Raw genomic sequence first — 25,994 nt, forward strand, 5'->3', positions numbered from 1 at the left:
TGGAAGATCTCTGTCTGTTTCTCTGCCTTTCAAATAAAATGAGAGTAAGTAAATAACATTGTTAAAGGTATTTAAAAACAGGTTATGTAATTTAGTTGTGTAAATTATTGGTTTGAACAGACCGGTCTTACCCCATTAATGGAAGCTGCTTCTGGAGGATATGCAGAAGTTGGTAGAGTTCTCCTTGATAAAGGAGCAGATGTCAATGCTCCCCCTGTGCCTTCCTCAAGAGATACTGCTTTAACAATAGCAGCAGACAAAGGTCACTACAAATTTTGTGAGCTCCTGATTAATAGGTGAGTAATTTTCTATTAATATATACAGAACTTCCTGTCATCTCTTTGACTTTTCAGTCTATAAAGTTTAAATTCTTTTAGATTTTTAAGAACTTTTTTCCATGTTATTTTTTAAAAATTAAAAAAAAAAACCTCAAAAATGTTAACTGCTTCGTCTGAGAAACAAACTATGTTAACATTCTTTGCTTATAGGGGAGCTCATATTGATGTTCGTAACAAGAAGGGAAATACACCACTTTGGCTGGCATCCAATGGCGGTCATTTTGATGTAGTTCAATTACTAGTTCAAGCAGGTGCTGATGTGGATGCAGCAGATAACCGGAAAATCACACCACTTATGTCAGCATTCCGCAAGGTAATTTGATGTGCAGGAAAAAAGATAAAAAGTTAATGATTTTAAATCAATTCTAGTTGAAACTGTGACAGAAAGGTAGGTTGATTTTGGATAACTGAATATATTTTAAAAAAGAAAATAACTGCTGTTTTCTATTCTTTAGTGGCCAAACCTAAGAGCTGTGTGAAAGTTCGTTATTAGCACCTTTTAAAACTCTCCCGTTGCAATTAAGAACAAATAATACACTATTTAATACGTGCTACAAAAACACTGCATAATATACAGTTTGTGTTTATCTCCTCAGACTCTCCTTTGCTCACTAGACTCTGAAATTACCTTGAATGCACTAAGTTTTTAACTTCCTCAGGTCTTTTGCTCACAAGTTTTCTTTTCCTGAAATGTTTTCCCTTTCTCTTGACCTGGTTTACCTCTGTACTCATCCTTCCCTTTTTTATTTTATATTGTTTTGCTTTAGTTCATATTTTAAATGTCACTTTTCAGAGTCTTTCCTGGTACCCAATTTGAAAAGGATACTTCTGATTTTCTTTACAGTTGAATTTTGACTTTGCCTATCCTGCATTGTAGTTATATATTCAAACATGCCTTTACCCTTGCTTTCATGCCTATATTGCCAACTAGACTGGAAGGTTCCAGGAGCAAGAGTCATGACTGTCTTTTTTACCACTGTTTATGCGCAGTCATTTAGGACGGTACCTGACATGCACTAGGTAGTCACTAAATAGCTGTTAAATGACAGTAATGTAAAAAAAATAGTTTTTCTATACAATTCTTTAGAAAGTCTTTTTCTTTTAATAAAAGTATAACTTACATGGAGTGAAAAACATGAATCTTAAGGCATATAGTTCCATGAATTTTAATAAATGCATATATCCTTGTAGCCCATACCTCATAAAGATATAAAATACTTCCACAACCCTAGAAGGTTCCCTATTGCCCATTTTTTTATTTTTTTATTTTTTTTATTTTTTTATTTTTTTTTATTTTTTGACAGTCAGAGTGGACAGTGAGAGAGAGAGAGAGAGAGAGACAGAGAGAAAGGTCTTCCTTTGCTGTTGGTTCACCCTCCAATGGCCGCTGCGGCTGGCACGCGTTGGCCGGCGTACCGCGCTGATCCGATGGCAGGAGCCAGGTACTTATCCTGGCCTCCCATGGGGTGCAGGGCCCAAGCACCTGGGCCATCCTCCACTGCACTCCCTGGCCACAGCAGAGAGCTGGCCTGGAAGAGGGGCAACCAGGACAGAATCCGGTGCCCCGACCGGGACTAGAACCCGGTGTGCCGGCACCGCAAGGCGGAGGATTAGCCTAGTGAGTTGCAGCGCCGGCCCTGCCCATTTTTAGATAGTGTCCTGCCCCAGTTAGTTTGGCTCCAAACTGATTTTTGAAGATGTTTTAGAACCTTAGTAAGAGGGAAAATTATTTTAAAATAGATGCGCTTAGAATTGATTATAGATTATTCAGCCCTTGATAATGGCATTGAGAAAGTGTTCTATCCAGATTCAGATCAATAGGGCTCAGAAAAATGTGCTAGTGCACCTTGCTTAGTTGAGTAATATAAAGCCAAATGAATGTTTTAAAGTTTAAACTATCCTCTTCATTTTAGGGCTAATATTTCTTTTATACTGAGTTTCATTTCATACTACCAATTTTTATTAGTTAATTTATTCTAGAAGATACTATTTTTCTCAGAAGTTTTTTACAAAGACAGTGACTGAATGACAAAAAGTGGCCACCTTCCTCCTCCCAACCCTTATTCTAGACTTTAGAGAGGATCACTTGGGCCTTGCAGTCATGCCCTGTTCTGTCACTACACTGATGCTCAGCAGTAAGAGTTTCTCATATTCTTGCTATACAAAGGAATAAATGGCAGATCTCATGTAGCTTTTGTTCTCAGCTTGGCCCTTGCTTCCACGATCTGTGGTCTGAGAACTGTTTGAACCAGTGGGTACTCTGCTACTCACAGCTGAAAAACAAAATTCATATTGCTACATTTCACTTAAAAGAGTAAGATCATTAGTATACAGAAAAAACACAGAAAACTGACATTTCTACATCAGTAATACAATACAGTTAAATGATAATCAGATCAATCTACACTCCGGCAAGTAATTTAATTTCTCTGAGTCTCAATTTTCTTTATATACAGCATGTGGATTACAGTCTCTGCAATGAAAAGTTTTGCATACAAAATATTTAACACACTCCCCGATATTTACTGCACACAATAAATGGTGGTGTTTTTTTTCCTTTTTTTTTTTTTTTTTTTTTTTGACAGGCAGAGTGGACAGTGAGAGAGAGAGAGAGAGAAAGGTCTTCCTTTGCTGTTGGTTCACCCTCCAATGGCCGCCTTAAGAAATCTTTCTGAAGTCCTTAATGTGTCCTACCCGTTGCCCACTGCTGTGTTTTGTTTTTGTTTTTGTTTTGAAAGGCAGAGTGGACAGTGAGAGAGAGAGACAGAGAGAAAGGTCTTCCTTTGCCGTTGGTTCACCCTCCAATGGCCGCCGTGGCTGGCCCACTGTGTCCAGTGCACCGTGCTGATCTGATGGCAGGAGCCAGGTGCTTATCCTGGTCTCCATGGGGTGCAGGTCCCAAGGACCTAGGGCATCCTCCATTGCACTCCCTGGCCACAGCAGAGAGCTGGCCTGGAAGAGGGGCAACCGGGACAGAATCCGGTGCCCCGACCGGGACTAGAACCCGGTGTGCCGGCGCCGCAAGGCAGAGGATTAGCCTAGTGAGCCGCGGCGCTGGCCGGCCACTGCTGTGTTATACACGTGTCACTGACATCCATTGGGTCCATTAGTGCCCTTTGCTTCCCCAGCACCTAGTGTGCTCCCTGTGAATGCTTTGCAGCTGAAAGCTGTCCTTCCTAGACCATCAGACTCCTTCATGGTGACAGGCTTAGTCTTGCCTTTGTTCTCCTCCACTCACTACCCTCCAGGAAGAACACCTTCCCCCGGTACCCAGACTGTGAAGTCAAGAGTGGCCTCCATTGTGCTTCTTGTGTACTGGTCTTGCCATCATTCTTTTGAGATGGAACATGTCGTCTCTCTTGGATGCATCTTTGAGGCTTTTTCCCACATCTGTCCTCCTCCTGACTGTCCCTGTTTTAAAAAAAAAAAAAAAAAGCTCTTTACTTTCAATGCAAAATAGATTATCTTTTGGTCTACCATAAATTCCTGAGCAAGATCTCTTTTTAGAAACTGAATACTATTCTTTTTATTTTCGTAATTTCAATTTTAATTTAGTAAAATGTTTTTAAGCATATGAACAGAATTTCAAGGGAATTTTTTATATATTTTTTGTTGTACTCCTTACAGGGTCATGTAAAAGTTGTTCAGTATTTGGTGAAAGAAGTCAATCAGTTCCCTTCTGATATAGAATGTATGAGATATATAGCAACAATTGCTGATAAGGTAAGTCACATTTGCTATTGATGCACAATTCAGTTCTTTGTGAATTATATGCATTAAATGTGTGCAGTTAAGAACTTGGTCAGTTTTTCTTTAACAGGTTGATTCACCTAATCTTTCTATGCTTCAGTTTTTCCATATGTAAATTAACAGATAATAGTACTTTTAATGAAATAGTTTAAGATTTCTTTCTTATTGTGACCATTATTGTTTATTACTAAACCATTAGCTTGGTTAAGTTTTCTAAGAACATGTGAATTTTTTTATAAAAGATGCCTTATTTTGATGGAAGATTGATATATGATTTTACTAAAAAAAAAACAGTGAGATTTAGTGAATTTTCAGTTGTTTGAGATTTAATGGTTTGGCATGCTCATCAGCTCAACTTTTATTTGGCTTCTTGTTATGTGAGTCTATACTTCTGTAATTGCATTTTCTCCTGTAGGAACTGTTGAAAAAATGTCACCAATGTGTTGAGACAATTGTGAAGGCTAAAGACCAACAGGCTGCAGAAGCAAATAAGAATGCAAGTATTCTTTTAAAGGAACTTGATCTAGAAAAGGTGAGTGGGAAAAATAATTTTCCTTAATACAAATTGTTTAAAGACAGCTAGGCCGGTGCCCGCGGCTCACTAGGCTAATCTTCCGCCTTGCGGCACCGGCACACCGGGTTCTAGTCCCAGTCGGGGCGCCGGATTCTGTCCCGGTTGCCCCTCTTCCAGGCCAGCTCTCTGCTGTGGCCCGGGAGTGCAGTGGAGGATGGCCCAAGTGCTTGGGCCCTGCACCCCATGGGAGACCAAGATAAGTACCTGGCTCCTGCCATTGGATCAGCGCGGTGCGCTGGACGCAGCACGCCAGCCGCGGTGGCCATTGGAGGGTGAACCAACAGCAAAGGAAGACCTTTCTCTCTGTCTCTCTCTCTCTCTCACTGTCCACTCTGCCTGTCAAAAAAAAAAAAAAAAAAAAAAAAGACTGCTAGAGGGGCTCATGTTGTGTCATAATAGGTTAAGCCACCACCTGAGATGCCAGCATCCCATATGGGTGTCAGTTCAAATCCCGGCTGCTCCATTTCTGGTCTGGCTCCCTGCTAACATACCTGGGAGAGCAGTGGAATATGCCCCCAAGTACTTAGGCCCCTGCCATCCACATGGGAGACCCAGATGGAGTTCCAAGCTCCTGATTTTGATCTGGGGAGTGAACCAGCATATGGAAGACCTCAGTGTCTGTCTGTCTCTCTCTGTGTATGTAGATATAGATATAGATATAGATATAGATATAGATATAGATATAGATATAGATATCTCCTTCTGTGTAATTCCCTCTCTTCTCTATAACTTTGCCTTTGAAATAAATGGATATTTATAAAAGAAAAAAGTCTGCTATAATGTATATGTCACCTATATTGCCAGTGATCTTAACAAAACATCATTCAAAAGAAATGGTTAATAGAGTCTCAAATGTTTTTTTATTCTGACCTATTTCATTCATAAAAAATATTTTGAGAACAAATACGTGAGGTACTTAATTTTGAGCAAAGTCCCAACTTACCAAATGACATTACTGCTTAAGTGGTTTTAAATTAAGATCTAAAAGGAAATTTAATAAAAGCATCGGAAATAATTTCTTTAAAAGAACTGGAGTAGGGGCCAGGCCAGCACTGTGGCATAGTGGGTAAAGCCACCGCCTGCAGTGCTGGCATCCCATATGAACACCAATTTGAGTCCCAGCTGCTCCACTTCCCATGCAGCTCTCTGCGATGGCCCAAGTCCTTGGGCCCCTGCACCCTTGTGGGAGACCCAGAAGAAGCTCCTGGCTCCTGGCTTCGGATCGACCTAGCTCTGGCAGTTACAGCCGTCTAGGGAGTAAAGCAGTGGATGGAGAACGTCTCTCTCTCTCTCTGTGCCCCTCTGTAACTCTGCCTTTCCAATAAATAAATAAACCTTTTAAAAAAATGAACTGAACTGTAACTGATTCACTAGATTCCCAATTGCAGAGTAAGTATCTAGTTTCCTAGAATGTATGGTATATTGAAAAAGATTTAAAAGAAAAAAAAGGATTCTGAGATTCAGCCTGCTTATCTGGAAAATATGGGTATTGATTTTTGAATCCAGAATTTGTATTAAATGAGAAAATGCCACTATTAAGTGGAGTTTTTCTAGGAATGCAAGAAAAGGATAAGATGAAGATATTTTGTTGATAGTTAAAAGAGAAAAAGTATAATCAGTTTGAATGATACTAAAATTTTGATATATTCTTTCTTGGTTTAAAAAAAAGCTGTGGCAAGTGTCTGGCTTGGCAGTTAAGCCACCAGTTGAGATATTCTTGTGCGGTATCAGAGTGCCTGGAGTCAAGGTCTGGTTCTGCTCCTGTTTCCTGCTTCTTGCTAATGCATACCTGGGAGGCAGTAGGTGACAGCTGAAGTGGTTGAGTCCCTAGCACCCACATAGGAGACTGGGACTGGGTTCCCTGCTCACAGCTTCAAATTCGCCAAGCCCCAGACCTTGCAGGCATTTGGGGAGTAAACCAGCAGATGGGAGCTCTGTCTGTCTTTTTGTCTCTGAAATAAAATTAAAGTTTTTTTTTAAAATTAAAACAGTATGGTAAAAACAGAAGAAAAGATTTCTTATAAATCAATGAGATAAAAAGATAACTCACTGGGTCTGGCACTTCGGCTTAGCAGGTTAAGCTGCTGCCTGCAGTGCTGGCATCCCATGTGGACTGTTGGTCAAGTCCCTGATGTTCCACTTCCATTCCAATTCCTTGCTAATACACCTGGGAAAGCAATAGCAGATGGCCCAAGTACTTGGACCCCTGCATCCAGGTAGGAGGCCCAGAAGGAGCTCATTGGTCTTGGCTGCAGCCTAACCCAGCCCCAGCTGTTGCAGCCATTGGGGGAATAAACCAGCATATGGAAGACCTCTCTCTCTCTCTCTCTTTGTGTGTGTCTCTGTCTCTCTCACTTGATTTTTCAGATAAATAAATCTTTTAAAAAAATAACAGAATAAAAAGTGATCACATGGATAGGCAATTCACAAAAAAAGAAATAATAAATGTCTAATAAGCAGATGGACAATGCTCAACTTTATTAGTAAACAAAGCACTGCACAGTAGAAGAGCAATTTAATTTTTCCCTGATTAGCAAAGCTTAAAAGTTTAATATTTTTAATATTATTTATTTATTTATTTATTTGACGAGTAGAGTTACAGATAGTGAGAGTGAGAGACACTCACTCCTTTGGTTCACTCCCCAAATGGCCGCTACGGCCGGCGCTGCGCCGATCTGAAGCCAGGAGCCAGGTGCTTCCTCCTGGTCTCCCATGCTGGTGCAGGGCCCAAGCACTTGGGCCATCCTCCACTGCCCTCTCGGGCCACAGCAGAGAGCTGGACTGGAAGAGGAGCAACCGGAACTAGAACCTGGCACCCATATGGGATGCCAGTGCCGCAGGTGGAGGATTAACCAAGTGAGCCACCATGCTGGCCCTTTAATATTTATTGATAGCAAAGGTGTGGTGAAATTAGCACTCTACTGTGACTTTTGATGTGTAAGTCAGTATAACTGTTGGAGGGGATTTGACAAATGAAGCCATAAAAAAGTATAAACTCTTACTTCCAGCTGTTCCATTTTTAGAAATTTAATCTGAGGTGAATAATTAGACAAATGCTCAAAGATGTGGATTTATAAGGATATTCGTTGTTGCATTGCTTTTTTTTTATTATTATTATTATTTTTTTTATTTTTTTGACAGGCAGAGTGGACAGTGAGAGAGAGAGACAGAGAGAAAGGTCTTCCTTTGCCGTTGGTTCACCCTCCAATGGCCGCCGCGGTCGGCGCGCTGCAGCCAGCGCACCGCGCTGATCCGATGGCAGGAGCCAGGAGCCAGGTGCTTTTCCTGATCTCCCATGGGGTGCAGGACCCAAGCACCTGGGCCATCCTCCACTGCACTCCCTGGCCACAGCAGAGGGCTGGCCTGGAAGAGGGGCAACCGGGACAGAATCCGGCGCCCCGACCGGGACTAGAACCCGGTGTGCCGGCGCCGCTAGGCGGAGGATTAGCCTAGTGAGCCGCGGCGCCGGCCGTTGCATTGCTTTTAATAGTGGATAAGATAACATTTAAATCTTACCACTAGGAGGTCAAATAAATTCTAGTACTTCTATGGAGAGCTTGATTATACTTAAAATCAAGAAGGAAAAAATTTATATTCATTTTAAAATAAGTTAGAGTTTAAAGTTAGGAAAATGCTATTGTCCAATGTCTATATTTTTGTACTTACCCAGGGATATGGGATATAATTTTCCATATAGCAGTTTCGTTCTATGCCAATAAATTAATGAAATGATTTTTAGCAGAAGATGTTATCTTTATTCCACCCTCAGCTTTTTTCTCATTTGCATCAGAGATCAGTAAACTTTTTTTATGAAATGCCACATAAATATAGGCTGTGTTTGCTATGTAGTCTCTCAAAACTCTTCTGGTATTGTAGCATGAAAGGAGCCATAAACAATAGGTAAGTGAACGAGTATGGCTGTGTTCCAATAGTATATTAGCCATGGTTACTGGAATGTATAATTTCCACATGAAATTTTAACATTTTACAAAATGTTCTTTTTAATTTTTTCAACCATATAAGATGTAAAAACTAATCTTAGCTTTGGGGCTATACCAAAATAGGCAACAGACTGAATATGGCACTCAGGCCATAGTTTGCCCATTCCTAATTTAATAAATAAAAGTTTCAGCATAAATTAATTTACTTAAAAGGTAGAATTAGGGAGAGGAGAGACAGAGAGACCTTTCTATCCACTGGTCCACTCTCCAGATGGCTGCAACATCTGACGGTGGGCCAGGTTGCAGTCAGGAACCAGAAACTCCATCCAGGTCTCTCACCTGGATAGCAGGAGCCCAAACTGTTGGGCCATCCTCTGCTGCCTCCCAGGTACATTAGCAGGGAGCTGGTTTGGAGTGGAGCAACCGGGACTTAAAATGGTACTTTTAAGGGATGCCAGCATCACAGGTGGCAGCTTAACCTGCTGAGCCACAACACCTGCTCCTATGCATCCTTTTCTGAAAAGCTAATACTATATTTTCTGCTTATAACCATAATAGATATTAACAAAACCTAAAGGTACGTGTCAGGTGAGCAGTGTTGGGTTGCAGTAGATTAAACCACCACTTGAGACACCCACATCTCATATCAGAATGCTGGCGCAAGTCTCTGATGGCTGCTCTGCTTCTAATACACCTTTCAGCTGATGCATCCTGGGAGGCAGCAGATGATGGCTCAAGTGCTTGGGCTTCTCCCACCCATGTGAGAGACCTGGAAGGAATTCTGGGTTCTCAGCTTTAGCCTGCCCCAGCCCTGGCTAGGTAGGTATTTGGTTAGTGAACTAACATATGCAAGATTGTTTTCTTGCTTTTGGTCTGCCTTTCAAGTAGATGAAAATAAATATTTTGAAAAAAATGAAGTTGGTGAGAATTCAGAATATGGCTTTCAAAGTTCTGTAAACTTAGTAAAATGATCATTTTTAAGCTTTTTAAAAATTTTTACAATGAAATCTGCATGTCTTTTTCTAAAGATCTTGAATTTAGGTCAATAAATGCTTCAGATAAGCATTTTTAGTATATGTGCTGCTGAAGCAAGCATACAGATAAGCATTTTTAACAGCTTTCCTGATATTTAATTCCCCTAAAGTTAAACAATCAGTGGCTTTTAGTATATTCACAGAATTTTTCATTCCATCAGCTCAATTTTAGAACATTTTAATTATCCTGAAAACAGACTCTGTATACTATAGCTTTTTTCCTCACCTACCCTCTCATCCTGAAATCCCTCCATCTTAGTACTTTACATTTGTGAATTTGCCTAGTCTGGACATTTCATATATATGGAATCATATGTTACTGGTCTTTTGTGCCTGGCATTTTGACTTAGCAAAATATTTTCAAAGTTCATTCATCTAAAAGCATAAATCAGTACTTTTTTATTTTATTGCCAAATAAATTATTGTACAGATATATTACATTTTCTTTATCTGTTTATTAGTTGATGAACATCAAATTGTTTTCACTTTTTGGGTATTATTATAATTAAAGCTGCTATAGATAGAAGCAGACAAGTTTTTATATGAACATAATTTCAGTTCTGTTGGATATACCTAAGATGGAGTGCTGGGTCATCTAGTAATTCTCTGTTTAACTATTTGAAGAAATGGAGCATCCAGGACTCAATTTCATGCACTCATGGCATGCCGATGTTACAGGTGGTGGCTTAACCTGCTGCACCACAACATTGGCCCCTGACTTGTCTTTTAAAATATTGTATTACTACTAAAATTATGTACTTGATTTGTAGTCAAGAGAAGAAAGTAGGAAGCAGGCTCTTGCGGCTAAAAGGGAGAAAAGAAAAGAAAAGAGAAAAAAGAAAAAAGAAGAGCAGAAAAGAAAACAGGAGGAGGATGAGGAAAACAAACCAAAGGAAAATTCAGAACTACCAGAAGATGAAGATGAAGAGGAAAATGATGAAGATGGTGAGTAGTGATCTATCTGAATTGGCTGTTTATCAACTTCATTTTGAGTGTTTTTGCTATAGGTAATTCTGGCTAGATTTGATTACTTTAATTGGAATCAGAAAAGTAACTTTTATAGTATTTCTAAATGTTATATACTATATATACTATAATTCCTCACAGAGAAATAAAAAGGAGAAGGCAAAAAAAAAAAAAGCAAAAAAAGAGGAAATCAAATACATAATTTGAAGTTTAGTTATAATTTGTCATGTTTTAAAATACTGTGGATATACTAATAATAGTCAAGTAAGAGATTTACCAGATTTTCTTCAGTTTTTCTTCTTCCCCTGATTAGAAACTAGAGAAACACGCACTCATTAATCAATTAAAATAAATTGTTAACCAAGGATCAAGACAGAAATGTCAGTAGAAGCTAAGATTCATTACTCTCAGAGTTGTATATTGTGTCATCTGGCAGTGACTGTACTAGGTAAATAATTTTGGTGTACCTAGATTTTAATTTGAAACAAATAATATTTGAAAATTTTCCTGAATTCAAACTATATTATAGTTTTTGGTTAGGTCATGAGACTAGCATTTCACATCTGAAATATATTAATGAATTTAGACATCAAAATATCATATTGTATATTGTAACAATAGTAAGAATTTCTTTATTTAAATACTGGTGAAATAGGACCTAAAAGATTGATTGTTATGGATTATTAGGTATATTCTGTCATATTTGTTTTGAGATCTGTGGCTCTCAGTGTGATTTTTATCCTTTTTTATAATTTCAGTGGAGCAAGAAGTTCCCATAGAGCCTCCTAGTGCAACTACCACTACCACAATTGGAATCTCTGCAACATCTGCAACATTCACAAACGTGTTTGGGAAAAAAAGGGCCAACGTGGTGACAACCCCCAGCACCAATCGGAAAAATAAGAAGAATAAAACAAAAGAGACCCCTCCCACATCACATTTAATACTACCAGAACAACATATATCTTTAGCACAACAAAAGGCAGATAAAAATAAAATAAATGGAGAACCTAGAGGTGGTGGTACAGGTGGGAATAGTGATTCAGATAATTTGGACAGCACAGACTGCAACAGTGAGAGTAGTAGTGGTGGTAAAAGCCAAGAGTTAAATTTCACTATGGATGTGAATTCTTCTAATGATAGGAGATACCCCCCACTGCTCCTCCATTCCCAAGAAGAAAAGACAAGTTCCACAACTTCCAAAACTCAAACACGGTAAATTTGTTTGATTTGTTAACTTTACATTCACCTTTGGTTTTTCATACCTAGTACAAGAATCTGAAGTACCTTATCCAAGCACAACTTGTATAAAACAATTTAAGTCTATCAGATTATTTGTCTTCAGTATTTATCAGTTACATCCCAGCTTTTGGCTCCTGAGTCTATTTTAATAGTAAAATTGATTATCTCTGTTCACTATTTGATATGCCAAAGAAATTCTTTTAAAGATTTATATTGTCTTTTACTTTTTTTTTTTTTCAAGTTTTATTTATTTAGTTGAATGTCAGAGTTACAGGGAAGCAGAGGCAGAGAGAGAGAGAGAGAGGTCTTCCATCTGCTGATCTACTCCCCAAATGGCTGCAACAGCTGGAGCTGGGCCAATTTGAAGCCAAAAGCCAGGAGCTTCTTCCTGTGGGTGCAGTGGCCTGAGCACTTGGGCCATCTTCTGCTTTCCCAGGCCATATTAGAGAATTGGATCAGAAGTGGAGTAGCTGGGACTTGAACCGGTGTCCATATGGGATGCCAGCACTTCAGGGACAGCTTTACCAGCTATGCCACAGCGCCAGCACCAAAGATTTCTTTTATGTATAAGGTAGAATAAAAGAGAGAGGGAAAAAAAAGATTTTCCATCTGCTGGCTCACTCCCTAAATGGCCACAACAGCTGGGTCAGGGCCATGCCAAAACTAGGAGCCATGAACCCTATCCATGTCTCCCTTGTGGGTGGCAGGGACCCGAGTACTTGGGCCATCTCCTACTGCTTTCCTTTTTTTTTTTTTTTTGACAGGCAGAGTGGACAGTGAGAGAGAGAGACAGAGAGAAAGGTCTTCCTTTGCCGTTGGTTCACCCTCCAATGGCCGCCGCGGCCGGCGCGCTGTGGCTGGCACACCGCGCTGATCCGATGGCAGGAGCCAGGAGCCAGGTGCTTTTCCTGGTCTCCCATGGGGTGCAGGGCCCAAGCACCTGGGCCATCCTCCACTGCACTCCCGGGCCACAGCAGAGGGCTGGCCTGGAAGAGGGGCAACCGGGACTAGAACCCGGTGTGCCGGCGCCGCTAGGCGGAGGATTAGCCTAGTGAGCCACGGCGCCGGCCTCCTACTGCTTTTCATAGGAGTGTTAGCAGGGAGCTGGATTGAAAGAGTAGAAGGAAATCAAAACAGCACTTTAATAATGGATGCACATCTCACAAACAGCTTAACCAGCTATGCCACAATGCTAGTCCATTAATGTGCCAAATTTTGTTTATTTTTTTAAGATTTATTTACAGAGTAAAGGAGAGACAGGGAGATCTTTCTTCCGTTGGTTCACTCCCCAAATGGCCTCAACTGCCAGGGCTGAACCAGGCCGAAGCTTGGAGCCAGGAGCTTCATTTGAGTCTCCTACATGGTGGCACGTGCCCAAGTACTTGGTCCATCTTCTCCTGCTTTCCCAGATGCATTAGCGGGAGCTGGATGGGTAGTGGAGCAGCCAGGACTTGAACTGGCATTAATATGGGATGCCAGTTTCTCAGACAGAGGCTTAACCTGGTGGGCTACAATGCTGGCCTCAGTGTGCCAAATTTTAATTCCCTAAAGGAATAGTCACTTGAATTTCTGTCTTATAATTTATCTTTTATTGGACTTGATATTTCTCTCTTCTCAGACTTGAAGGTGAAGTGAATTCTAATTCCTTATCAACAAGCTACAAGTCAGTGTCATTACCATTAAGCTCTCCAAACATAAAGCTGAATCTCACTAGCCCTAAAAGGGGTCAAAAAAGAGAAGAAGGGTGGAAAGAAGTTGTGAGAAGGTAAGTAGAATTTGAAGATTTGTTTATTTGAAAGTCAGAGTTACAGAGAGAGAGGGGAAGAAACAGAGATCTTCCATCTGCTGGTTCACTTCCTAGGTGACCACAACGGCCAGGCTGGGCTAAGCTAAAGCCAGAGCCAGGAGCTTCTTCCAGGTCTCCCATGTAGGTAGCAGGGGCCAAACACTTGTGACATTTTCCACTGCTTTTCCCAGGCTGTTCTTGGGGACCTGGATCAGAAGTGGAGCAGCCAGAATACAAACCGTACCCATACGGGATGCGGACGTCATAATCAGTGGCTTTACCCACTACACTACAACAGCAGCCCCAGTTAATGAATAATTTGCATATAGCTAGTGTTTCAAATTCTAGTGCCTTACAAAATATATAATATGGTAAAGCAGAATATAAATTTTATATGCAGATTTGTTTATGATACATCCTGTAAATTGGCTTTCTAAAATGCTTCATTTATTTATTTGAAAAAGAGACAGATCTCATATCTGCTGGTTTACCCCCAAATGCCTGAAACTAAGTCCCAGCTCACTCTGCATCCAATCTAGGTCCCTCCAAATGTGCCTGGGAAGGCAACAGAGGATGGCCTACTTGGGGCCTTGCCACCCACGTTGGAGACCAAGGTAGAGTTCCTGGTTCCTGGCTTTGGCCTGGTCCATACTTGGCTGAGCAGCCGTTTTGACAGTTAACAGTAGATAGAAGGTGTATCTCTTTCTCTTTCTATCTCTGCCTTTCAAAAAAAAAAGAAAAAAAGAGAGAGAGAGGTAAAAGAGGTCAGGGTTTTTTTTATATATATATATATATAAAGTGTGTGTGTGTGTGTGTGTATATATATAGTTCTAAATTTTTTTAAGATTTATTTATTTATTTGAAAAGTAGAATTACAGAGAGAGGGAGAGACAGAGAGAAAGGTCTTCCATCCACTGGTTCACTCCCTACATGGCCTCAGTAGCCAAAGTTGAGCTGATCCGAATCCAGGAGCCAGGAACTCTTCCAGGTCTCCCATGCAGGTGCAAAGGCCCAAGGACTTGGGCCATCTTCTGCTGCTTTCCCAGGCCATAGCTGAGAGCTGGATCAGAAGTGGAGCAACCGAGACTCAAACCGGCACCCATATGGGATGCCGGCACCATAGGCAGTGGCTTTATCCGCTACCCCACATTGCTGGCCCCCAAAGAGGTCAGGTTTTACAATAACTTTTAATTTTCATTTTAATGTTTTAGAAATATTATTTTTTAAAATTTTTATTAAAGAACAGATTTCATGACTGTCTTTCTAAATAAAAACATTTATTCTATTCAAAAATATTTGATTTCATAAGGTCATGTGTAGTCTTTATTTTATAGGTCAAAGAAATTGTCTGTTCCAGCCTCAGTCGTATCCAGGATAATGGGAAGAGGAGGATGCAACATCACTGCAATACAAGATGTTACTGGGGCACATATTGATGTGGATAAACAAAAAGATAAGAATGGCGAAAGAATGATCACAATAAGGTAATTGTAAAAAGTGCACTTTAACTCTGAGTCAGGAATTATATTTTATAATTAGCATACTTTTGTTGGGTATGGTACAATTAAGGATTTTATTTGATGCTTAAAGTTATCTAGGGTTTTTTTGGTCTTACTTTGTTTTTATTTTTTTCCAGGGGTGGTACAGAATCAACTAGATATGCAGTTCAACTTATCAATGCACTTATTCAAGATCCTGCTAAGGAACTGGAAGACTTGATTCCAAAAAATCATATCAGAACACCTGCCAATAACAAATCCATTCATGCAAACTTCTCATCTGGAGTAGGCACCACAACAGCTTCCAGTAAAAATACATTTCCCTTGGGTGCTCCAACTCTTGTAACTTCACAAGGGACAACATTGTCTACGTTCCAGCCTACTAATAAACTTAGTAAGAATGTTGCAACAAATGTACGTTCTTCTTTCCCAGTTTCTCTACCCTTAGCTTATCCCCACCCTCATTTTGCCTTGCTGGCTGCTCAAACTATGCAACAGATCCGACATCCGCGGTTACCCATGGCCCAGTTTGGAGGAACCTTCTCACCTTCTGCTAACACTTGGGGACCATTCCCAGTGAGACCTGTGAATCCTAGCAACACAAATAGCTCTCCAAAGCATAATAATACAAGCAACCGTCTACCTAACCAGAATGGGACTGTTTTACCATCAGAGTCTCCTGGACTGACTACTGCTAGTTGTCCCATCACTGTCTCTTCTGTAGTTGCCGCCAGTCAGCAACTGTGTGTGACTAATACCCGGACTCCTTCATCAGTCAGGAAGCAGTTGTTTGCCTGTGTGCCTAAGACAAGTCCTCCAACAACAGTGATTTCTTCTGTGACAAGCACTTGTAGTTCCCTGCCTTCTGTCTCCTCTGCGTCTATCACTAGTGGGCAAGTTCCCACCACGTTTCTGCCTACAAGTACTCCTCAAGCACAGCTTTCTTCACAAAAGATGGAGTCTTTCTCTACTGTGCCATCCCCCAAAGAGAAGGTGTCCGCACAGGACCAACCCATGGCAAATCTGTGCACCCCATCTCCAACTACAAATAGTTGCAGTAGCTCCGCCAGCAACACTCCAGGAGCTCCAGAAACTCACCCATCCAGTAGTCCCACTCCTACCTCCAGCAACACACAGGAGGAGGCACAACCATCCAGTGCATCTGATTTAAGTCCAATGTCAATACCATTTGCATCGAACTCAGAACCTGCTCCACTGACTTTGACGTCACCCAGATTGGTTTCTGCTGATAATCAGGACACAAGTAATTTACCTCAGTTAACTATACCAGCACCTCGTGTTTCTCATCGAATGCAGCCAAGAGGTTCTTTTTACTCAGTGGTACCAAATGCAGCTATTCACCAGGATCCCCAGTCTATTTTTGTTACAAATCCAGTACCTTTAACACCACCTCAAGGCCCACCAGCTACTGTGCAGCTTTCTTCAGCCGTGAATATAATGAATGGTTCTCAGATGCACATCAACCCAGCAAATAAGTCTTTACCCCCTGCATTTGGCCCAGCCACACTTTTTAATCACTTCAGTAGTCTTTTTGATAGCAGTCAGGTGCCTGCTAACCAGGGTTGGGGAGATGGCCCATTGTCCTCACGAGTTGCTGCAGATGCTTCTTTCACTGTTCAGTCAGCATTCCTGGGTAACTCTGTTCTTGGACACTTGGAAAATGTGCACCCTGACAACTCCAAGGCACCTGGTTTCAGACCACCTTCCCAACGAGTTTCTACTAGTCCTGCTGGTAAGTTGTTATTTACTATTACAGGTTAATTTGGGGCTCTCATAGCCTATTCTCATCTTCCAAGATAATAATAAAGTGTTTGTTTTGAACCTAATACCACATGATTGGAAGAAATTGTAACATGTCTCAAGTGTTAAAGACCCTTATTGATTATTGATTGAACAAAAAAGGATGCATAACTAAATCACTCACAGACAGTGAGCTATTCTGTATTCTGTATGATCTTTTATTTCTCCTAATAAGGAAGTTATGTCTGTGAAAGTCCATTTTCTAGGATTGGTATCAAATGATGCTATTAAAAAAGATTCCAAATTCAGACTTTTTGAAATTGTACTGATTATGATTCTCATATCTAAAAAATTGGAATTCTGGGGCCAGGATTGTGGCTCAGTAGGTTAAACTACTGGTTGCAATGACAGCATCCCATGTTGGAGGGCCAGTTCAAGTCCAACCTGCTCCACTTCTGATCCAGTTTTCTGCTAATGCACCTGGAAAGGCAGCAGAAGATGGTCCAAGTAGTTGGGCCCCTGCCACCCACTTGGGAGAACAGGATGAAGTTCTTAGCTCCTGACATCAGCCTGGCTGAAGCCTTGTCTGTTGCAGATTTTTGGAGAGTGAACCATCAGAAGATCTCTGTCTCTGTCTCTCCCTTTCTCTCTGTCACTGCAATTCAAATAAATAAAAGAAAAATTAGAATTGCAGAAGTGTTTAGGCATTTCATAATTTACATTGTTTAATAGTACTCTATATTAGTTACATTAAATGCAGTTATATCAAAAGATTTAGTCATTTGTAAGCTCTTATTTCAAAGCAACCAACTTACATTTGGCTGATTCCTCAAAATTAGAAATTATCTGCTAAGACATTAAGAAAAGATACAGATCAGTCTGAGGCCAGTGTTGGCTTGGAGCTCTTTGGAAAAGCCCAATCAGAATTTAACAGCCAAATTTTAGTTCGATCTGTACCATTCTGAAGGACAAATTAGAAATGTGGCTGACCCAGAGTGAATCTTAGAAGCACTATTGCCACATAGTGTTTCTCTTCTGGTTAGAAAACTATCCCACGCTACTTTTTTGTTAATTATAAACTGATCTGGCCAGCACCGGGGCTCAATAGGCTAATCCTCTGCCTGCGGCGCCAGCACACTGGGTTCTAGTCCCGGTCGGGGCGCCGGATTCTGTCCCGGTTGCCCCTCTTCCAGGCCAGCTCTCTGCTGTGGCCCGGGAGTGCAGTGGAGGATGGCCCAAGTGCTTGGGCTCTGCACCCCATGGGAGACCAGGAGAAGCACCTGGCTCCTGGCTTCGGATCAGCGCCTTGTGCCGGCCACAGCGGCCATTGGAAGGTGAACCAACGGCAAAGGAAGACCTTTCTCTCTGTCTCTCTCTCTCACTGTCCACTCTGCCTGTCAAAAAAAAAAAAAAATTATAAACTGATCTGTGTTGTTTAAAATTAATTGTGAGCTATGGATATGGTATGTCTTAGCCCTCATTTTAGATGTATTTCCATTTACTTGTCTTTCCAGGAAAGCATAGCTGTTATATCATCTTTCAAACAGAAATATAAGACTGCATAGGACAGCTGTAGTTAAAATATTCTCTGGGATTTTGTTCCTTCCTACCTTTAGGCATCTGTTGTTAACTTTTCATTTTGATAAACTGGTAGAGATTTTCAGAATCCATACGATGAAAGAAGAGCTTCTTTGCCAGTGCTCAGGCTGTGATAGAAAGCATTCGTCCTTGATGTTCCTTTTGAGGCCCAGGGTTAAGAAACTCAGCCTCATTTCTTAACTGCCTTCATGGTTTCTTTTGTTGATGTTTTTCTTTCATGATTATCGTTTACTTTCATGAATATAGTTGTGTGTGTGTGTGGTTTTGTTTTGTTTTTTTTTTTTTTTTTTTTTTTTTTTTTTTTTTGACAGGCAGAGTGGACAGTGAGAGAGAGAGACAGAGAGAAAGGTCTTCCTTTGCCGTTGGTTCACCCTCCAATGGCCGCTGTGGCTGGCACGCTGCGGCCTGTGCACCGCGCTATTCCGAAGGCAGGAGCTAGGTACTTATCCTGGTCTCCCATGGGGTGCAGGGCCCAAGCACTTGGGCCATCCTCCACTGCACTCCCTGGCCACAGCAGAGAGCTGGCCTGGAAGAGGGGCAACCGGGACAGAATCCGGCGCCCTGACCGGGACTAGAACCCGGTGTGCCCGCGCCACTAGGTGGAGGATTAGCCTATTGAGCCGCAGCACCGGCCTCATGAATATAGTTTTCAGATAAGAAGTAGCAGTACCTTATATGAGGATGGATGTGGACAAATTGAAGTCGTCACATGCTGCTGTTAGAAATGTGAAGTAGAACAACCAATCTGGAAAAACAGTTCACAGTTCCTTAAAAAGCTAAACATACCTACAAATGGAATTATTATACATACGACTTGTTAAGCAGATGAGGAGTAGTTATTAAACATAAACTGTGTGATCCAATAATTCCACTCCTAAGAATACTTAAGACGTATGTCTGTAGAAAAACTGGTATATTAAAAAAAAACTGGTACATAAATGTTCACAGTAGCATTATTCATAATAAACAAAAAATGGAAACAATTCAGTGTCCAGCTGGTGAATGAAATGTGGCACTGTTGTATAAAAGAATACTTTCTTAATTTGGAAATAAGAAATGAGGTACCGATGCATGTTCTAACATGAATAATGAATTTTGAAAACATTTTGCTAAGTGAAAGCACCAGTCACAAAAGACATATTGATTCCATTTATATGAAGATTCTAGAATAGGCAAATTTGTAGAGACAGAAATATTAGTGTTTACCTAGGGTAGAGGGATTGCAGTGTGGAGGATGGGGCAATTGATGTGTTGTATGCAGGGTTTCTTTTTAGGATAATGAAAATATTCTAAAATTGGTTGTGGTAGTGAATGCACGATTCTGGGGATATATTAAAAGCCACTGAATTGCAGAACTTTAAATAGGTGAGTAGTATGATGTGAGTTAAATCTAAGTAGGGCTGTTAATTACATATATGTGGCATCTGTTTCACTTACCAAAAATGCCACTATTGTAATCTTTATAAAATATTGACAGATTTCACTGTAAAAATAGACAAAAGGTTGGGTTTTTAAATTTTTTTTATTTTTTGCCAGGCAGAGTTAGACAGTGAGAGAGAGACAGAGAGAAAGGTCTTCCTTCTGTTGATTCACTCCCCTAATGGCCGCTACAGAGCCAGGAGCTGGGTGCTTCCTCCCGGTCTCCCATGCAGGTGCAGGGACCCAAGCACTTGGGCCATCCTCCACTGCCTTCCCAGGCCACAGCAGAGAGCTGGACTGGAAGAGGGGCAAGCGTGATTAGAACCCAGGGTGCCGGAACCGCAGGCGGATGATTAACCAAGTGAGCCACAGCGCCGGCCAAAACATTGTTTTAAAAATGATTTTTCCCCTACTTAGTGCAGCTTTGAAAGCCACATTGAGAATTGTTACCACCTTTAGATGTTGCTAACATCTACTCTGATTAGCACTACAAAATACTTTTTTCTTTTTTGGAAAGAGGCACATGGTGATAGTTGCCAGTACCATAATGAAAGTCTGAAACATCAGTTTACCTAAGTGGAAAGATTAATGTCACTTAAAAGTGGGGATATAGGGATGACAAGTGATAGTGGCAAGCAATGGATATGAAGTTTCTTTTAGAGAAGACAGAAATGTTCTAAAATTGATTGTGATGATGTTTACATAGCCCTGTGGATATATGTACTGAAAACCATCAGATGATTATATGAGAGTGAATTGATTATATGGTAAGCTATTTCTTTTAATCATGGAGAAATCAATCTATTTGAAAATGAGAAAAAAAGACCTGCTTGAGAGAAATTTTGATAATTTTTTATTGATATTAACTACTTTTTCCTGAAACGAGCACCTATAATCACTTTTGCCCTTGTTCCTTTATCTAATAGATTCTCCAGAGAATATGGTAGAATTTGAGAATACTGCGAAGTTCATACTTTTATAATCTGAATAGAAATTTTGATATAGCTTACAACTTGATATTTTTTGCCTCAGATAGAATACTAAAATTATATTTAATAGTATGTTTTTGTTCTTTGTGTGGATACAATCATTGGGAGACTTTGTTACTTATCTTCCATAGGAAATGAATATAGTTATATGATGAAAAGCTATATTTAGAGATTTTCCACAGAAGGGAATATAGGTTTTTGATAGATACCACTGAGTCATACCTCTAATGAAAAGCTTTGAGATTTATCTAGAACATTACTTCAGGTGACTTCCATCCCTAAACATTGGACTCTATTTTTCTGTATCTAGTGGTATGTGTTGGTATTGTGGATTGTATGAAAAAAATAGATTTGGCCTTACAATATCATATAAGTGAATTATTTTTGCAGTGCTACAAAAATAAACCACATACTTTTTAAAAAGGGAATTAAAATTAATAATAATGATGGTTGATACCAATAATTAAATAAACAGGTGACTTTCAATTTTAAACCTTTGCCTAATTGTATGTCTTGCACCTGTTTTATTTCAGGGTTACCATCCATTGACCCATCAGGCAGTTCTCCATCTTCCTCTTCTGCTCCTCTGACAAGTTTTTCCAGCATACCAGGAACAAGAGTTTTCTTACAAGGGCCAGCTCCTGTTGGGACTCCTAGTTTCAACAGACAACATTTTTCTCCCCATCCTTGGACAAGCGCCTCAAACTCATGTAGGAATCCTGGAGGAACTCTTCCCAAAGAGTCTTGAATAAGTTATTAAACTGTTTGTTTCAGGGAATACTATGTTGTTACTTTTGTAAGCTAAATGATTTGCAGATCCCCAAGGTTTGTATCGCAATCATCAGTCATTTATAGGATAGAAAACTTGAGAAGGGTCAAGCTATTCTTCCAAACCAGAAATGCTTACATTTGGATTTGGACCATGAAAAGAGGTAGTTTTACAAAAGGACCCTTTGGGGACAGTGTTGTGAGATAATTTCTGAAATCTGAAAAGAAGCTGCATTTATACATATGATTGGTATGATTTCTTATTTTTACCTTTTATGAAACTATATTGTTGATATTTATAAGTAAAAATATTCCTTTGTTCTGAGTTATTGCAATATTTAGAATAGATAAAGTATTTTTAATTGAACAGGATTTTATATTTTTAAATATCATGAGGCCCTTTTGACAAGGAAAACTGCCCAGATTACCTGAGAGGTTCTTTAAGAGACAAAGCTGTGAATGCTACAATGAATTGAATCCTGAAATACCTTACTCAGTGCTTACCCTTTCTTCCTTATAGCAAAAAAGAGATAGAAAGGAAAAAGAAAAGAACAGATATAGAGGGCCAAGTGTTTTCTTGACATTATGCTAGGTACTGTGTAAACACTGCCAAATTTTAGCTAATTTAAAATGTGACAATATATGTTTTGAGAAGATTATTTAGAACTAGAATGAGAATAAATGTGGCCTTTTTCCTTTCTAGCTTTGTTCAGTTTACTTGGGAAAAAAATTTTGGGGGTATTTGTTTATACACATTATTGACAGAAGTATTCTAGGATAATGCTTGCAAAAATTATATATTTTCATTAGAATGATTTTATAAAATGAAATTTTCTTTACAGAATCTATGTTTTGGAGTAGATCTTTCCAACAAGGTTTCTCATATTATTATAGTTTTTATATGTAATAAAACAATAGAGACATATTTTGCCACCAGGTGACACTCCTATTCCATCTGTTTCTTCGGGATCATCTTCACCTCTTTCAGCCACTTCTGCTGCACCAACATTGGGCCAAGCCAAAGGAGGCAGTGCCAGTCAGGATCGGAAGATACCTCCCCCCATTGGAACAGAGAGACTGGCACGGATTCGGCAAGGAGGGTCTGTTGCACAAGCCCCTATGGGGACCAGTTTTGTAGCTCCGGTTGGACACAGTGGAATCTGGTCATTCGGTGTTAATGCTGTGTCAGGTACGGTTATCTGGCCCTCTCTCTAAAGGCATATCTCAAATAAGTTCCTAAGAGTTTGCCATTAAAACACAGTTCCATTAAAAAAGCAAAAACAAAACTTAGTTTCTGTGTTTAACTTTCAGTCAAGGAAAGGTAGTTAAACCTTTGAGGAATTCAGCCCAATCTAAGAGTCTAGAGTTGATTAGAAATAAAAGATTTGGGGCTGGCACTGTGGCGTAGTAGGCTAAGCCTCCACTTGCAGCGCCATGCCAGTTCCTGTCCCAGCTGCTCCTCTTCCAATCTAGCTCTCTGCTAATGGCCTGGGAAAGCAGTGGAAGATGGCCCAAGTGTTTGTCCCCTGTACCCAGGTGGGTGACATGGAAGAAGCACTGGACTTTGGATTGGCTCAGCTCTGGCTGTTGCTGTCATTTGGGGAGTAAACCAGCAAATGGAGAACTTTTTTCTCTCTCTCTCTCCCTTTCATTGTCTGTAACTCTGCCTCTCAAATAAGTAAAAATAAATCTTCTTTAAAAAAAGAAAAGATTCAAACAAGCTTCCCTTCCCTCTTAATAAGCTTGCCAGTGTAGAGTGTAACAATCATTTAAGTTCTTTCAGAGTGGCAAGATAGTCAGTAGACTTCATTGTTTTCCATGTCTCCCCTCTCCCCCCACCGCTAGTGAGATTGTAGTTTCTGTGCTGTTCCTCTTCAGAGGATTTACTTTTATAAAATTTGGTTTGAAAAAAGAATGAAGTGGTAATGCTTTGTTGTCTTACCTAAATATCGAATTATATTTTCAATTCTTTTTTTCAGAAGGCTTATCAGGTTGGTCTCAGTCTGTGATAGGGAACCATCCAATGCATCAACAATTATCAGACCCAAGCACATTCTCCCAGCATCAACCAATGGAGAGAGATGATTCTGGAATGGTAGCCCCCTCTAACATTTTTCATCAGCCCATGGCAAGCGGTTTTGTGGATTTTTCCAAAGTGAGTTGACAAACATCTTTGTGACATGTTTGACACTTTGCCAACCTTTGTAGTCACATGTTAAGGAAGTTTATATTGAAATAATTCTCTTTTCCATGACTATGTCAATTCTTTGTTGAATTTCAAGAGGAGAGAATGTTGTCTACTGTAGTTCATCCTCACACCATCCTGAAGATGTCCCTATCCTCATATTTAGGTTTTGCTACTTTGTGTTCTGTTGACCCAGCTTTGGAGATGGCTCCTACCCCTCTAAAAAGCTTGCTGTGTCCTGTTCAATGCCATCTTGTCTTTTCTGACAGCTTCCTGTCTGTCCTAAAGCTAGATTATGGCTGCAGACAATCCCTTTTCATTCTTAGGACATTCTTATTCATGAAACTAAAATATGGGAAAGTTGAGAGTATTACATATTTTCATCAAGTTGGGGAAATTGGCTGATGATTTGACATTGGGTCTAGTTGTATTTTTGTATTTTTTCCCTCTTTCTTGTTGGAGAATGTGTATGCCAATAAACATTCAGTTTCTCAACACTTTACCATGCTGTACTTACAGGATTCTCTGGAGTTCTTTGAATTTGGGGAAGTTAAAGAGGTCTGCCGGCGCCACGGCTCAATAGGCTAATCCTCCACCTGCGGCGCCGGCACACCGGGTTCTAGTCCCGGTCGGGGTGCTGGATTCTGTCCCAGTTGCCCCTCTTCCAGGCCAGCTCTCTGCTGTGGCCAGGGAAGGCAGTGGAGGATGGCCCAAGTGCTTGGGCCCTGCACCCGCATGGGAGACCAGGAGAAGCACCTGGCTCCTGCCTTCGGATCAGCGCGGTGCGCCGGCCGCAGCACACCGGCTGTGGCGGCCATTGGAGGGTGAACCAATGGCAAAGGAAGACCTTTCTCTCTGTCTCTCTCTCTCACTGTCCACTCTGCCTGTCAAAAAAAAAAAAAAAAAAAAAAAAAAAAGGTCTAAGCTGTTACAGGAATCATTATTTAAAATTGCTTCAGAATTAAACTTTTTTTTTCTTTCGCTGTTTTAGGGTTTGCCAATTTCCATGTACGGAGGCGCTCTAATACCCTCTCATCCTCAGCTTGCTGATGTTCCAGGAGGCCCACTGTTTAATGGACTTCACAACCCAGATCCTGCTTGGAACCCTATGATAAAAGTTATCCAAAATTCAGCTGAATGCACTGAGGCCCAGCAGGTAAAATGTGCTTAATTCTCTTTCTGTTTTTCAGATTTGTTGTGTCATTCTTTTAATTCTGTTGGTAATGACAATTTTGAATATTAAAAGTCATGACTGACCACCTTGATCGGAATGTTTTTCAATCTCAAAATGATGCTACTAAACATTTTATTTCATGTATACGTATTCTTCCTAGGCAGAAACAGTGAATTGCCATTGCATTTATATATTCATTTTGTAAATGTCTAAAGATTCCTAATTAGAAATTCCAATTTTTCCTCCCCCTTTTCAGATTTGGCCTGGCACATGGGCACCTCATATTGGAAACATGCATCTCAAATATGTCAACTAAGTTAGAAGGTCTTTACTCTTTAGCCCTGTTTGAGAAACCTATGACCTTGGAAGAACACTGGGGATTTTTTTTCTTTAATGTGCCTAATTAAGATATTTTTTCTGAGGCTTTAGCAGTGGAAATATGATTGCCCATTGTATAAAAACAAGTTGATTTCCTATCCACCTGATTATGTTCTTTGGTTAGATTAGCCATTTTCAACTTAAGATCACATGAACGTAGTGCTTTTGGCTAAACATACTGGATGCTACTTGTATGCAGAAGAGAATTAGTTGATTACATGTTTCAACATTTTAGGGTGGTAAATACATGTATAATTGTTTACATGCTTTAAAGGAAAAAATTGAGTAAATTTCTTGTCATATAGTAGCTCTACTTAATATAGCCTGTATTAATGTGAAATATTTACCAGAATATTCAATAAAAAGATGAACAGTGTTTAGAAGTGGGGTGTGATCCTTTCAGTGGTCATGAAGATAACTGCCCAATCCACAATCATATTGATTGTTAAAACTGTATTTGCAACAGGTTTCTCACATTTTATACTTTAGAGTTGATTCTTAAGTACTGACTTGAAAGAGCTCTTTTAAAACTAGTTGTCTGTTCTGTGTTAAACATTTCTTATTCCCTTCAGTATCATTTTACATGTAAGA

The 25,994-nt window shown here is 40.1% G+C and overlaps 1 protein-coding gene across 6 annotated transcripts in view; it reads left to right on the forward strand.

The window, feature by feature from the left end:
- ANKHD1 (ankyrin repeat and KH domain containing 1) overlaps positions 1 to 25,786 on the forward strand; it is a 146,805-nt gene extending 121,019 nt beyond the window's left edge. For 2 of the 6 annotated variants that reach the window (XR_007918974.2, XR_011389767.1), the window contains exons 22-27: positions 121 to 296; positions 489 to 651; positions 3,966 to 4,061; positions 4,504 to 4,620; positions 10,408 to 10,582; positions 11,362 to 11,503. Coding sequence is in view for 4 of the 6 variants with exons in the window: in XM_051844279.2 (XP_051700239.1) it covers positions 121 to 296; positions 489 to 651; positions 3,966 to 4,061; positions 4,504 to 4,620; positions 10,408 to 10,582; positions 11,362 to 11,818; positions 13,464 to 13,610; positions 14,966 to 15,115; positions 15,268 to 16,883; positions 21,432 to 21,608; positions 22,604 to 22,855; positions 23,646 to 23,821; positions 24,843 to 25,007; positions 25,282 to 25,341 (3,927 nt within the window). In the remaining 2 variants the exon portion in view is untranslated. Of the gene's footprint in view, positions 1 to 120; positions 297 to 488; positions 652 to 3,965; positions 4,062 to 4,503; positions 4,621 to 10,407; positions 10,583 to 11,361; positions 11,819 to 13,463; positions 13,611 to 14,965; positions 15,116 to 15,267; positions 16,884 to 21,431; positions 21,609 to 22,603; positions 22,856 to 23,645; positions 23,822 to 24,842; positions 25,008 to 25,281 lie in introns of those variants that run through there. The other 4 variants (XM_051844279.2, XM_051844281.2, XM_051844280.2 and 1 more) reach the window with 4 other exon arrangements.
- Positions 25,787 to 25,994: the final 208 nt, after the last annotated feature.

This window comes from Oryctolagus cuniculus, chromosome 6, assembly GCF_964237555.1.
Source record: "Oryctolagus cuniculus chromosome 6, mOryCun1.1, whole genome shotgun sequence".
Classification (NCBI taxonomy): Eukaryota; Metazoa; Chordata; class Mammalia; order Lagomorpha; family Leporidae; genus Oryctolagus; species Oryctolagus cuniculus.